The sequence below is a fragment of the Canis lupus genome, chromosome 10 (genome assembly GCF_011100685.1).
Source record: "Canis lupus familiaris isolate Mischka breed German Shepherd chromosome 10, alternate assembly UU_Cfam_GSD_1.0, whole genome shotgun sequence".
In the NCBI taxonomy this organism is placed as follows: Eukaryota; Metazoa; Chordata; class Mammalia; order Carnivora; family Canidae; genus Canis; species Canis lupus.
In genome coordinates this window covers 644,231-658,772 of record NC_049231.1, presented here as the reverse complement: position 1 = coordinate 658,772, position 14,542 = coordinate 644,231, and the positions used below count along the sequence as shown (strand labels likewise).

The 14,542-nt window shown below is 49.2% G+C and overlaps 2 protein-coding genes across 5 annotated transcripts; one reads left to right on the top strand and one right to left on the bottom strand.

The window, feature by feature from the left end:
• Positions 1–552: 552 nt before the first annotated feature.
• Positions 553–6,259, bottom strand: CDK2 (cyclin dependent kinase 2). Of its 4 annotated transcripts, none has more exons than XM_038549615.1 (8): positions 5,901–6,259; positions 5,108–5,185; positions 4,884–5,004; positions 4,027–4,197; positions 3,429–3,530; positions 2,554–2,697; positions 2,047–2,250; positions 553–1,765 (listed from the first exon to the last, which is right to left on the bottom strand). In XM_038549615.1, the coding sequence occupies exons 1-8, from the start codon at positions 6,014–6,016 to the stop codon at positions 1,661–1,663; spliced, it is 1,041 nt and encodes a 346-aa protein (XP_038405543.1). In that variant the 5' UTR covers positions 6,017–6,259; the 3' UTR covers positions 553–1,660. The 4 variants fall into 4 exon arrangements, with proteins under 4 accessions (XP_038405543.1, XP_038405546.1, XP_038405544.1 ...); XM_038549618.1 differs by lacking the exon at positions 5,901–6,259 and adding an exon at positions 5,628–5,773; XM_038549616.1 differs by lacking the exon at positions 5,901–6,259 and adding an exon at positions 5,356–5,570.
• A 747-nt stretch (positions 6,260–7,006) lies between these two features.
• Positions 7,007–14,514, top strand: PMEL (premelanosome protein). The gene is made up of 11 exons (NM_001103216.1): positions 7,007–7,087; positions 9,036–9,146; positions 9,294–9,440; positions 10,345–10,479; positions 10,844–11,005; positions 11,262–11,966; positions 12,701–12,817; positions 13,044–13,128; positions 13,238–13,443; positions 13,536–13,623; positions 14,262–14,514. Exons 1-11 carry the CDS (start codon positions 7,012–7,014, stop codon positions 14,404–14,406), a joined length of 1,977 nt encoding a protein of 658 aa, NP_001096686.1. The 5' UTR covers positions 7,007–7,011; the 3' UTR covers positions 14,407–14,514.
• The last annotated feature ends 28 nt before the right edge of the window (positions 14,515–14,542 follow it).

The following is a 14,542-nucleotide window of genomic DNA, read 5'->3' as shown; positions in this document are numbered from 1 at the left end:
AGGCGTCTTCTGGTGGGGTTGAGACCGAGGCAACGCCAAGAAGTGGCAGCTCGGGGAGACTTTAGCCCCCTCCATAATGATTTTTCATAGGCACAACTGATGAGTTCCGAGTCGTATGTAAATGTGATTAAAGTCTCTTTAGAAAACTGTGATGTGCAACAAAAAAGGGAAAAGGATGAGCTTACCGGGGAATTCGGTGTCAACCACATTGCTGCTCTTAAGTCCCTCCTAAGTCTCTGAAATTCTGGAACTGCCACCTTGTGTGTATATGTGCGCGCGCGCATGTCTGCGCGTGTGCAGATGATTCAGGTTTGTGGGGCAAGTGAAGTAGGCTTCCGTTTCCCCAACAGTAAAATGAAGGCAACAATTCCCATTTCGCCCATGCCTGGCACTATCCCAACTGCATAAGAGAGGCCCAAGTGGGGTGAGGTGGGTCGCCACGCAGAGTGATTAGGAAAACGGGAGCTCTGAAAGCAACTATCACATATACATATTCATATCCTCTCTCACATCATTCAGTAAATACATAAGTAAAAGAGGAAAGAGATGAACTATGAAACTAGGAACTTTTGTTTTTAATGAATTACAAACTAAATTACAAATAATGTTAATAGCAAGAACACTTGAAGATGAGGTGGGAGAAGAGAGACAAAATCACAAAAAGAAAAAAATACTTTTTTTTTTCTTTAAACATTCGCATTACAAAAACCCCAAGGTGCACATGGCAACAAATCCACCCATTTCCACTTACTTAAAAAACTACTATAACCTGAATGAAATATAAATATAATTGTTCATCCTTCTTTTAAAGAAAAAATTTTCCCAATGCCCTCACTCAGTCACAGCCCTAAAAAGTGTCAGCATTCTCAAAATGTCTAAACCCTAACTTCCACTCCTATGGGGTGGCCTTCAGAGGAAGATGGGACCTGGTAAATGAAGAACTAAGAATCTTAAAAGAGAAAAATGCAGACTTTTCCTTGCCTCATAAGGCCACGGTGAAGCACAATACCTGTCCTAGAGCTTCCCAGACACTTCTTACCCATAGGAGGGACAGACAGGGGGACTAGAGGCAACGGCAGAGACTGGGAGTCTTGAGTCTCCTAGACTGTCAGGTGAGATGAAAACACTAAAACTAGGGTATAAACTGGTTGGTCTATTTTTTCAACCTAATTCTTTAAAACAGGCCCCCTCCCTACGTTTTTGTTTTGCTTGGTTTTCGAAAGTTCCAACTTCGGTTCTCTGCTATCAGTTGGCCTTACAAGCACGGCGGTCAAGGAAGGCTTAGGGTGTGTCATCCCAAACACAAAAAAAATAATAATTTCAGGGTTTCAGAGATTGGGATGGCAAACCCTATGTGGGGGGAAGAGAAAGAGTTCGGTTTTTTTTTGTTTGTTTTGTTTTTTTTTAAATACCAGCCCTCCTCATCAATGACGAAGAGGAGGGGGAGAGAGTGGTGGAGGGACTTAAGTGCATCTAATACTGAAGCTTCCTTTCATTTTCACCTATTTCTCCCCTCTACCCATTATATCCCCGAGTTGGCTGGCTAAGAGGGGGAGGTGAGTGTTAAGGCAGCCAGACAAGATCAGAGGGCAAATAGCCCAGGGCCAAGCCAACTCAGGCCCCTGCTGGAGAAGAAAGGGGGGTGGGGGGGGGGAGGACATCAGAGTCGAAGGTGGGGTACTGGCTTGGTCACATCCTGGAAGAAAGGGTGAGCCAGAGCTGCCTTTGCCGAAATCCGCTTGTTGGGGTCGTAGTGCAGCATTTGCTGGAGGGAGAGATGTATGCTGACTTCAGTGACGTAACAGTGGACTAAATGGGCAGCAGGTGTTCCAAGAATTCAGGAAAGCGGAATTCCTTTTACCCAAGGCAGAGTTCCCAATTCCCTCCTCCCTATATTTGAACAGGTGTGCCAACAGGGAGAGAGAAGCAGGGGCTAGGGAAATGCCAAGACCCAGAGTCCAGGGTCTCATCCTTCCTTCATCCTGGAAAAAAACCTGCCCTGGGGGAGTAAATGAGAAGAAATGGGCACCCACTCCCAATTCTCACCGAAAGCAAGCTCCGTCCATCTTCATCCAAGGGAGGAACAACTTTGCTAAAATCTTGCCGGGCCCACTTGGGGAAACTCGGCTTATAATCAGGCATAGAAGTAACTCCTGGCCAAACCACTTCATCTGGGGTCCCCAGAGTCCGAAAGATCCGGAAAAGTTGGTCAATTTCAGAATCTCCAGGGAATAAGGCCCGTCGGGTCACCTGAAAATGGGGAAAGAGAAAAGGCCAAGACCCGCACTGACGTCAGTCAAAGCTGCTCCCTGTGCAATGGAGGTTCCCACAGGCAGTGGAAGGTCAGCAGGGCCCCATGACTCCCTCCCCAGGGCCTTTCATGGGGTCAGTCACACAGAGCTTGAGACAATGAAGTCCCTTCATCTGTCTCCTCGCCCCCTCCTTCCTTCCCCCAACCATGCCTTTGCAGATCCCCAAGGCTGGGTGGGGCTGGGAGGGGGTGAATGTCTGGGGTGCCACTGACATGTAGCAAAGGGATCCCAAGCCACTCACGGGGTGTGGGGTAGACACTGCGGTCATCCCCCCTCCTTGTGATGCAGCCACTTCTAGATAGGAGCACAGCGGGCAGAGACTGTGTCTTCCATTTCTTCTGTGTTCCCCACAGCACCTAGCATGGTGCTGGGTACACACTAGGTGCTTAACAAATATTTTTTGATGAATTGAGAGAGGAATATGGGCAATTGTAAGGTAATGTACTGGGGGATAAATGCACATTTTATATACAGGCTAATGGTCTCTAAGCCCCCAGTTACAACCCAGATAAAGGACCATAAAACAAATTGCTGATTTGAAGTGAAAACACAGTCCACTCCACTGTTATATTAAAGGGGATGAGAGCTCCCATAAAAGGCTGGACCTCAGGGATCCTTCATTCAGAAAAGCCAGAAGTTGAGGGGGACATAATTTAAGTCTGCAGTTTAAATAAAAGGTATGATAGATAGATAAATAAATAAATAAATAAATAAATAAATAAATAAATAAATGGATAACATGAATACAGTTGATTTCACCATATTCCTGGGACCTTACTAGAAGGTCTACAGGCCAAATGAAGGAGGCACTGAATGGTAGGTACTCATTCTCCCAAATATATGCAGACTAAAGCTAAAACAGTTGCAGAAATGATTTAGCTCAATTTGGGGACAAGAGACGTGTATTTAATGCTAAGGCCATTTGAGGATATACTGACATTGTAGTTGACCTCAGGGACGATAGTCCTATCCTTTCCCCCGTACCCGCTTTGGTCCTACTCTAAGAGAAAGGATCCTAGATAATAGAAGGGCCATGAGTCTAGGCCAAGAAAAAGTTCTGTTGTTTTTGAATGTGGGGAGGAGAGAGCTGGGTGGAACTCGGGCTTGCCTCCATACCATCTCAGCAAAGATGCAGCCCAAGCTCCAGATATCTACGGCTGTGGAGTAGTACTTGCAGCCCAGAAGGATTTCAGGTGCTCGGTACCACAGGGTCACCACCTGGGAACAAGAGCAAGAAGGGGAGAGGTGGTGCATGGGGCACAGTGATTCCCACATGTCAGCTCCTCGGTGTTACTCTGCTAGTTCTCAGCCTGATCACAAGCAGCTTCTCTCCCTCTATCTTTCTTTTCCCATCTTTCTGACTTCCCCTGCGTAAAGTGATTACACACAACTTCTTAGACCAGAGTTAGCCTCGCCTGTGGCTCCAAAGACCCTATTTTCTGAACCCAAAACTTTCAACCTTCCTGGAAAACTCCTGAGAGAAGTGGTCATAATTTTAATGATATGCCATCCAGCTCTGCTGGCTTGGTACCTACTGAAGCCCAGCTAGCCCCGCAATATGAACTCAGTGCATACTCTAAAACCTCCTGGGGTGCCAGAGATACTTTCATCTAGGGAGAGAGAAACTGCTGGCCAGATAGGTTTAGTCATTTTGTAAATGTCCTTGTTAACACCTCCCAGAAAGTTCAGAGAAGAAGTGCAGACAGGGTCTCACCTCATGGGTGTAAGTACGAACAGGGACTCCAAAGGCTCTGGCTAATCCAAAGTCTGCTAGCTTGATGGCCCCCTCTGCGTTGATAAGCAGATTCTGAGGTTTGAGGTCTCGGTGCAGAACCCGATGAGAATGGCAGAAGGCTAGGCCCTGGAGCAGCTGGAACAGATAGCTCTGACGAAGGAGAGAGAGAGGACTTTGTTTCTCGACCACAGTGAGCTATTAGGCTCCACTCTGCCTGCAAAGCTGTACTAAAGCCTTTTACTGTATTAGATTATAATTGCATGTTTATAAGCTGTATCTCCCATTGGACTGCTAGTCTAGTGAAGATAAGGACTGGGTCCTATTTAGTTTTGCATCTCTTTTCCATATTCTGTGCCTAGCACATTGAAGGTGTTCAGTAAATGAGCACCGAATAAATGTTTGTTGATAGATTGAAAATAGCTCAGGGAGCAGAGAACCCAGCCCTAAGACAGACAACAGAGACTCACTGGCTATTTCTCCTACCAAACTAGTGGAAGGGGTTCTTGGAGGAATCTACCAAGTACCAAGTACCCTCCAGTCTCGTTTATCTGAGTTTCATCTGACCTTCCACCTGAGCTACAAAGTTGACTCACTAGAGTTTCAACTTCTTTGATTCTCCTGCCCTGCCCAGGGGTTAATAAGCATAATGAGCAGTGAAAGAGCCACAAAAGAAAGGTGTGTGTGTGTGTGTGTGTGTGTGTGTGTGTGTGTGTGTGTAGGGGGATGAGGGCTGGGAAGGAAGCTAAGATCACAGATCATCACCCAGTCTGAATTGCCTGCCTTCAGTCCCCCCAAAACGTGCCCATGTTGGGGGAGGAGTTGATGAGAAGGATTACCTTGATGAGGGGAAGAGGAATGCCAGTCAAAGCAGAAGCATCCATAAATTTCTTCAGATCCTGGTGCAGAAATTCAAAAACCAGGTAGAGTTTGTTTTCTGTGTGGATGACATCCAATAGCCTAGGGAGGGAGGTCCAGGAATGGAGGTGAGGAAGAGCGATGCCCCGGCCTCACAGAAGACATTCTCTTTTACCGCTGAAATATCTCCCAGACACATACTTACTTGACAATGTTCGGGTGGTTAAGCTCCTTAAGCAGGGAGATCTCTCGTATAGCAGTACTGGGTACACCCTCCGTCTCACTTGGGGAGGTTGAGAAAGCAGAGAGAGGAATGTGGTTACAAATACTGCTTTTCCCCCAGCCCAGTCTCCGAACGAGACACCACCCCAGCACACCCTAGGAAAGTGACAGAAGAGAAAGGGGGCTGTAGGAGTTAATTCACAGGTGGACAGGGGGGTGCTTTTTGGATACGTTAAGGTCATTATTTCTTCTTCTCCCACGGGTAGGTAAGTAAAGCCTTCTGGTGGAGGTGAAGAAGAGAGAAGGTAACGGGAGGAAAGAAGAGTAGCAGCACCCAGCCTCCCTAGACGGGCCAGTGAGGTTCAACTGCCATTCTTTTGAAAGGGGTAGAGAATTCTAAGAGGAGGGTGGGGTTGGGGCAGTGAGGAGGGCTCTTCATTCAGAAAGGTGCTCTTCACCGGTTCCCACAGACCTCAACTCCACGGGGAGTCTTGGACCCCCACCTCAGAGGCCTCCTTCCTCTTCCTGAGTCTTTCGGACTACACGTTTGGGGGCATCACTCGGCTTTGGGGAGAAAGTTTCCCACAGACTCTACAGTGCCCTATACTCTGCACAGGGAAACCCTTCACTGTCCTCCAGCCCACCTCTCCACTTCGAAAGAAGTCCCACCCTGCTACCTTCCGGTCCTCGGACGGCTACCCGCCTGTCGGGGTGGGGGCGGGGGGCACTCAAGAAGCTCCGGAGTTAGAGGAGTCCCGGGTACAGAGGCCACTCACGTGTCCAGGCGGATTTTTTTAAGCGCCACCACTTCTCCCGTCACTTTGTTTTTGGCTTTGTACACAACTCCGTACGTGCCCTCTCCGATCTTTTCCACTTTTTGGAAGTTCTCCATGAAGCAAGCGCTAGAGTCGGGTCAGCCCGGCCCCGGAGCGGGGGCCTGGGAACCCAGCAAAAGGCGGGCCCCGGCTCTCGGGGGCTGGAGGAGGGGAAACAGGGCCCAGCTCCGCGGCCTCAGGTCGGGATGGAACGGAGTGTATCTCTCGCTCTTGTCAATTTGTCCAACTTGAAACAATGTTGCCGCCTCCCCTCGGGTTCCCTACCGCCAGTGGAGGCCCCGCCCCTCCTTCCCGCGTTTCCCTGGCCCCGCCCCCGGCCCTTCCCATTGGCCAGCGTCAGAGCGGGGGGGCGAGCCCAGCGCGTCGCTGCCGCCAGTGACCCCACCTCGCGCAAGGTTACTACCGAGGGTCTTCGATACAAGTTTGTCACCTTGGGGAAGCTAAATAAACGTCTTTTTCCAAGTACCCAATTTGGAGTCGAGCTTCCTTCCTGTGTCCTGGGCCTGGAGGGATTTCCTGACCTCTGATTCGCCAACCCCAGAGAAAATGTGTCTTGCCCTAAGATTGAATTCCACCTGGCCCAGGGAACCGCCTTTGAAAAGCAGGAAGCTAGGAATCTCATCGTATGGGTGTCCTGGGCCTTGGACACGTCGTTCGCGCCCCTCTCTGCCTATCCTATCCTATCTCTCTGTTTGGAGATGCAGGGTCTCCATCTGTTTGAGAGGTTTCCTGGTTTGACTCAAAAACCAGATTGATCCCCTTAGCCTGTGGTGCACTGCAGGCGTCGAGTACACACGATGTAGCTAGCTGCCCTGCAGTCCATGTTTCCCCGGTCAAGAAGGTCGTGACCCAGTGAAACCAGAAACTGTCATTGAGTAGCGGGATGTCCAGGGACCAGGATCCCTTTTCAGTTATTTCTCTGGCCCTCCTGCCCCTCCCAAGCCTCTCCAGGAGGGAAAGGAGGATGGGCTATGCAAATGAGCACCCCTCTCCTATATAGGGGCTTGTCCCAGCACCCCCAGCGCCTTTGGTTGCTGGAAGAAAGAACAAGATGAATCTGGTGCCGAGAAAATGCCTTCTCCATGTGGCTGTGATGGGTGTTCTTCTGGCTGTGGGGGCCACAGAAGGTTAGTGTGGGGAGTATGGACATGAACAAGTGGGAGTTTGGGGTTGCACACCTGCTCTGATTTTTCTCCCTCCTCATGGGAGATACCAGCAATATTTCAGGCTTCTTCCACCCATTTGATTTAGCGAGGACATGGGCATCTGAAGTCCCTCTCTAGGTGGAAATTTGGGACTGAGCCTGAAAATAATCCCATCTGCTTGGAAGGGCAAAAGGATAGTAGGTCTTTGGGGCTCTAATTCTGAGACACCCCCACCCCACCCCCGGGGCAATGAGCTGGAGCAGGGGCTTTGAAAGGGAAATAAGTGGAAGACTTAGGGAATGACTCAGGCACTTGGGATAGGGTATTTAAAAGAAAGGAGTAAGAGAATGTGGTATTGATGTGGATAGAAAAGGTAAGGAGGTATCACCTCCCCTCTTTGGAATGGGGATGGGTAAATATAGCTCAGGCTTTTGTCCTGGGGCTGGAAGAGACAGGCAGAGGGGTCTCAGCTGAGCATCACATGAAAGGGCTCTGGGGGATTGGGGCCTCGTGACGGGAGCAAGGGGTGGGGGTGGGGGTGGTGAGAGGGTCTGGAATGTCCCGTGCTGCTCTGAGGAGGGAGGGTTGGGAGTGAAGAATGGGGTATCTTATGATTCTCTTGCTTTAGCGGTGGGATGCTCAGTGAGATTATTCTAGATCTACCCCCCACCCCCCCGCCCTCAGCAGACTCAGCTAGGTCTCCACTACACATTGAAAAGGAGTTTCTCCTGTGCTAAAATATAGATATCATATCCTAGTCTCCCCTTTCTCTCTCTAGATCCCTGGTCTCACAGACTTCTAGGAAATTTTCCTGATCTGACTTCCCTCATTTGTGCTCCAGTTTCAAGCCTTTTACTATTTCCTTAATGTATTCTGGAAATATTCTTTTCATTCTTGTGCACCTGAGCCTCTTAAAAGATGGTGCTTACTTTTTGGATAATGATTTTTTTAAGTCATAAGAAGACATTTTTAGATGAAACTTTATACGAATTGGGTTTGATCATTTTGTCTAGGGGGAAGTGACATTGTGCTTATTCAAGAAAATGTTCATATTTTTTTACAGATACGTATTGAGATTGTAGGGTTAAAATAACAAAATATCTGGAATTTGCTTTTAAATACTTTAGCCAACAAACAAAAGAGGATAGATAAAGCAAATGTGGCAAAATGATAGTTGTTGCATCTGGGTGAGGTGTAAGTAGATCCATCATATCCCTTTTTCTTAGACCTCTCTCTTAGTCAGTTATAATAATTTTGGCTGCTTGCCCCAACCACTGCCTGCCTATAGATCCATCCTCTTTACTGCTTGCCATACTGATCCTTCTAAAACACACATCTCATCATATTCAAAAAGCTTCTGAAGGGTGAATTTTATGGTATATGAATTATATCTCAATGAAAGAAACAATCTTCTGCCGTGGCCTTGCCTACAGAATAAAGGCCAAACTCCTTTGGTCGGGGCCTTCACTTGCCTTCCTGGCCTCGTCTCCTACGGTGTGTATCAACCACACTGCTAGTCCCTATCATGCCTCGCGCTACCATGGCTCCGTGTGTCTGCTTGTGCTGGTCCTGAGTGCTCTTTCCCACGCGCCAACTCCTCACTCCAATGGTCTTTCCCAATCCACCAGAGTGGAACTAATTTCTTTAGTCTGTCATTTTGTTGTACTTTGTGCATGTCTGTTATGGCTCATATTAAACAGTGCCTTGAATTATTATAATTTATGGACATATCTTGAATCCCTTCAGCGCCAGGTCTTATTCATTTCTTAAGTCCTTTGTACCTAGCACAGTGCCTGGCACATGGTGGGTATTCAGTAAATTAAAATGTGCTTTGAGTGTGAGAGTAAGTGGGGGACATGGAATGGTGCTGTCCCCTGACAAGGGACTGAGGGGGGTGATCCTAGGGCCTACATGGTACCTTCGTTTTTAGGACCCAGAGACCAGGACTGGCTTGGTGTCCCAAGGCAGCTCACAACTAAAGCCTGGAACAGACAGCTGTATCCAGAGTGGACAGAAACCCAGAGGCCTGACTGCTGGAGAGGTGGGAACTTGGCAATTTCCAGGGAGGGTATGGGGCCGGTGGGAGGAGCAAGATCTGAGTTAAATGTAGTCTGGGAAGATAGGAAGGGGAAAGGTATAAGGGGAGGAAAAATCAAGGAGTCCCAGATAACGCAGCTGTCCTTCCCAGGTGGCCAGGTGTCCCTGAAGGTCAGTAATGATGGGCCTACACTGGTTGGTGCAAATGCCTCCTTCTCTATTGCCCTGCACTTCCCTGAAAGCCAAAAGGTACTGCCAGATGGGCAGGTTGTCTGGGCCAACAACACTATCATCGATGGTGAGTACCTCTCTTATTCCAAGGGCTCAGATTCCCTGGTGTCTGCAGTGAGCTCAAGGACTGCCCCATTCCTCTCTACTTTTTTTTTTTTTTAAGATTTTATTTATTTACTCATGAGAGACAGAGAGAGAGAGAGAGAGAGAGGCAGAGACACAGGCAGAGGGAGAAGCAGGCTCCATGCAGGGAGCCCGACATGGGACTCGTTCCCGGGTCTGCAGGATCAGGCCCTGGGGTGAAGGCGGCGCTAAACCACTGAGCCACCCGGGCTGCCCTCCCATCTACTTTTAAAAAAAGCATATACATATTCTATATATTCATTGTAGAAAAAGATGTAAAAACACAGATAAAGCAAAAAAAAAAAAACAAAACAAAACAAAACAAAAAACCAGTACACAAAATTGGGGACAGAAGACCTAGTGGACTTAGAGTTTAGACAGACATGGACTTAAATTTGTAAATAACATGTTACCTTGGGCAAGTTACTTAGCTATTTCATGCTTCTCTTCCCTTATCTGTACCATGGGAATGATACCTACCTTGAACGGTTATTGTAAGGATTAAAATGTTATAAAATATAGAGAATTTAGCATAATGCCCGCCCTAGCCTAAGGTGAGGCTCAATAAGTGTTAGCTGATGCTATTGTTTTTTATCCCACTAGCTAGAGCAAACCACTCTAAATATTTTGACGTATGGCTTTCCAATCTCTTTCCTTTGTCAAGTACATATGAATCTTTAATTCCAGTTTCCATCCTTTCTGCTACCACCCCAAATGGGTTATACAAAGGGAATGTATTACGTAGCTACGGAGTGTTCCCACAGCCCCTCTCTGGGAGCCATGTGAGGGGTTTTAGTACACAGAAAGGAATGCCAGGGTTTGAGGGTGACTCTGTGTCTACCTTCCAGGGAGCCAGGTGTGGGGAGGACAGCCAGTGTATCCCCAGGTACTTGATGATGCCTGCATCTTCCCTGATGGGAGGGCCTGCCCATCTGGCCCTTGGTCTCAGACAAGAAGCTTTGTTTATGTCTGGAAGACCTGGGGTGAGTCATCCACACTTGGATTCACCTCTTCTTACCCGATCCCCTTTCATTTTGCTCTGTGAGTTTCCCTAAATCTTCACTGCCCCCATGGCTCTTTCCTCTTCCATAGCACCTAGCCCCTCCAACTCTCTCTTCTATAGTTGTTTCTAGGAGCCCTTCCCCAATTATTGTCCTATCCCATGGAACCCCTTATCAGGACTCCTTTTCCTGACCATCAATGACAGCCTTCCAAATTCTCCCTGAAATAACCATACTCAATACATTACTTGACCTTCCTTCTCTGGTGCCGTCTCTAATCTTTCCCCTCAGTTCCCTATGCTCAGTTCTTCCCCCCAACCCCTGCTTTTCTTTTAAAAAACCTCAGGCCAATACTGGCAAGTTCTGGGGGGTCCAGTGTCTGGGCTGAGCATTGTGACAGGCAAGGCGGTGCTGGGCACACATACCATGGAAGTGACTGTCTACCACCGCCGGGAGTCCCAGAGCTACGTGCCCCTTGCTCACTCCTGCTCAGCCTTCACCATTACTGGTAAGGATTTGGGAAGGGGCAAAGCCAGGTGCAGGGCAGTAAGAGATGGGGAGGCTTGGCCTGACTGGAAAGGGGAGAGAGGAAGGGGGAAAGGGGAACTGGTGTGTAACCTTAAAGGGGCAGAGCCAGGAAGACCTGGGCAGAGAAATGTGGGGCTGGAGTCAGGGAAGAGCCAGTCAGCTTGAGTTGGAGGGTGTGCCTGTGAAAGAAGCTGTGGCCCAGGCCTGGTTCTCATCTTTTCTGGCTCCAATTCCAGACCAGGTGCCCTTCTCCGTGAGTGTGTCTCAGCTGCAGGCCTTGGATGGAGGGAACAAGCATTTCCTGAGAAATCATCCTCTGACCTTTGCCCTCCGGCTCCATGACCCCAGCGGCTATTTGTCTGGGGCTGACCTCTCCTACACCTGGGACTTTGGAGACCATACCGGGACCCTGATCTCTCGGGCACTTGTGGTCACTCACACTTACCTAGAGTCTGGCCCAATCACTGCCCAGGTGGTCCTGCAGGCTGCCATTCCTCTCACTTCCTGTGGCTCCTCCCCAGTTCCAGTCACCACAGATGGGCATGCGCCAACTGCAGAGATCCCTGGCACCACAGCTGGGCGAGTGCCTACTGCAGAAGTCATAAGTACTACACCTGGTCAGGTGCCAACTGCAGAGCCCTCGGGAGCAACAGCAGTGCAGATGACGACCACGGAGGTCACAGGCACTACGCTTGCACAGATGCCAACTACAGAGGGCATAGGTACTACACCTGAGCAGGTGCCAACCTCAGAGGTCATAAGTACCACACTTGCAGAGACCACAGGTACAACACCTGAAGGGTCAACCGCAGAGCCCTCTGGAACCACAGGCGAGCAGGTAACGACTAAAGAGTCAGTGGAGCCCACAGCTGGAGAGGGACCCACGCCTGAGACCAAGGGTCCAGATACCAATCTGTTCGTGCCTACAGAAGGTATTACAGGTAAGAGGGCCAGTGTGGATGAGGTTCATTGAGGTGGGACATTGGTCACTATTCTAAAGAGCTAAAAGACTTACCCAGGCCCAAAATGTTCCCCAATCCTTTGCTTGGCAATGGAGTCCCATCTGAGCTCCCACTAGTTTTAAGCCCCCAAGTCCCTCTTAATAACATGGAATAGATCCGGAGTTCAGGAAACCAGGGTCTTCCCCTAGGCCATAGAGAGAGAGCTTGTTGCTTCTGTCCCTGAGGAGAGCTGTTCCTAAGGAAAAGGCCAGGGAACAGACTGTGGTCATTTATATAATATTTGTATCTCATTTTCTATGCAAGTATAAATGCATAATATCCTCAGATTCTAGCAGCATTCCCCCCCGCCCCCAGCCTGGATTCCTATCCCAAAGCAGGTTAACCTGAAATTGCGGTAGGAACAGTGAAAAGGTAGGAATGACATGGTGGTGCATGGATGAGTTAACTTGTGTCTGTCTAGCTCAGGACCTAGCACAGTGTGGGGTGTGCTAGACATTTGGGATTTCCAACTCTACCCCTAACTGTGTGATTCTGGGGTGTTCACTCTTCCTTCTGAGCTTTAGTTTCCTAACCTATAAAATGAGGTTTTCCAGGTCTTGTCTGATTCCAAGCCTGGATCCAATAGCTCTGGCTCTACCTGGAAAAATGCCTGTGTGGCCTCTACTTCCAGGTGAGTCGGTCTCTTGACTGCCTCTTCAATCCTCTCCTGCCAGGTTCCCAGAGCGCCCTGCTGGATGGCACAGCTACCTTAATCCTGGCAAAGCGAGAAACCCCCCTGGATTGTGTTCTGTATCGATATGGCTCCTTTTCTCTCACCCTGGACATTGTCCGTGAGTCTTGAGTGCTTTGGGGGCTGGTGGAGGGAGGTGTGTGTCAGGTTGGCCAGTGAAAGCATACCTTGGCAAGAGTTACTCACCTGGACAAGAATGCCCAAATCCCAGGGTTTTTATTTTGACGGCAAGGATAGGATTGGGGAAGCAGCCTTACGGTTTTCCTGTGGACCTTTAGAGAGGCCTGGTAGAGGAATCCCAGACTTAAAATCTTGCAACTCTGCAGGGGGTATTGAGAATGCTGAGATCCTGCAGGCTGTGCCATCCAGTGAAGGGGATGCATTTGAGCTGACTGTGTCTTGCCAAGGCGGGTGAGTGTCCCATTGATTGTCCTGAGAACTCCGGGGTTGATTGTCGCACTGCTCTCTGGTGCCTGGTCTTCTTTCCCATTGCCCTGACCTAAGCTGACACCTCTTGCAGACTGCCCAAGGAAGCCTGCATGGACATCTCATCACCAGGGTGCCAGCCCCCTGCCCAGAGGCTATGTCAGCCTGTGCCGCCCAGCCCAGCCTGCCAGCTGGTTTTGCACCAAGTGCTGAAGGGTGGCTCAGGGACCTACTGCCTCAATGTGTCTTTGGCTGATGCTAACAGTCTGGCAATGGTCAGCACTCAGCTTGTAATGCCTGGTAGGTACTTGGACAAGAGCTGGGATGCAGAGGGGCAACAGGAGGAGGCTATCTGGCGGGGAGCAGACACTGACTGAAGATTCTGCTCACAGGTCAAGAAGCAGGCGTTGGACAGGCTCCCCTGTTCATGGGCATCTTGCTGGTGTTGCTGGCTATGGTGCTGGTATCTCTGATATATAGGTGAGGGTGCCACCATCTGGCTTGCACCTCCTTATCCCTCTTGCCACTGCTCATTCTTCCTTACGAGGAGAAGGAACCGCCACTTCTTTTGAAGAAGCACAGTGTCCAGGAAAGATCTCAGACTTAGAAGTTAAACAGACCCGGGCTGCAGTCTTGCTGGGGGGACCTTGGGAAAGTAGCTTAACATCTCTAAGCCTCTGCTAAGTAGGAAAACGATTATCTGCTCTATGGGGCTATTTGTCAGGATTAGAGATAATGTGGGTAAAGCATCCAGTTGTGAAGCAAGAGTGCAATAAATGATGATACCAAAGACTGTTGTTATGAATAATATCAAGAGCGGAAGAAACTGGGGGTGAACTGAGTCCTCTACCTGTGAGAAGGTCAGATCCTCAGGCCTGGGGTGCCAAGGTCCTCAAAGCAGGGACGCTTGTAGGGTAAGAGGGGCAGGGACGCTTGTAGGGTGAGAGGGGAATAGACAGAGATTACCATAAAAATAAGATAAGATGAACCTTGTTGGTGAAGAGGGGAGGGAGCTAGAATCAAGGTCATGTAAACCCAGGCCCTCCTTTTTGGAGAACCATAGATAGGCTTTCCTTGTCCATTGCTAATCAGTTTCTCCTTTATTCTCCCAATGTTAGGCGAAGACTTCTGAAGCAGGGCTCAGCTCTCCCCCTTCCCCAGCTACCACGTGGTAGCACCCACTGGCTACGCCTGCCCCAGGTCTTCCGCTCTTGCCCCATTGGTGAGAACAGACCCCTCCTCAATGGGCAGCAGCAGGTCTGAGGACTCTCATGTGATGCTGTGATTTGCCGAGGGTGGACAGCAATGCCTATCTTTTCTCCAGACTTCCCTTGGAGACTACCATTACCTGAAATAAATACTCAGAACCTGGTGCTTCTTTGTTTTTTCTTGCTCCTGG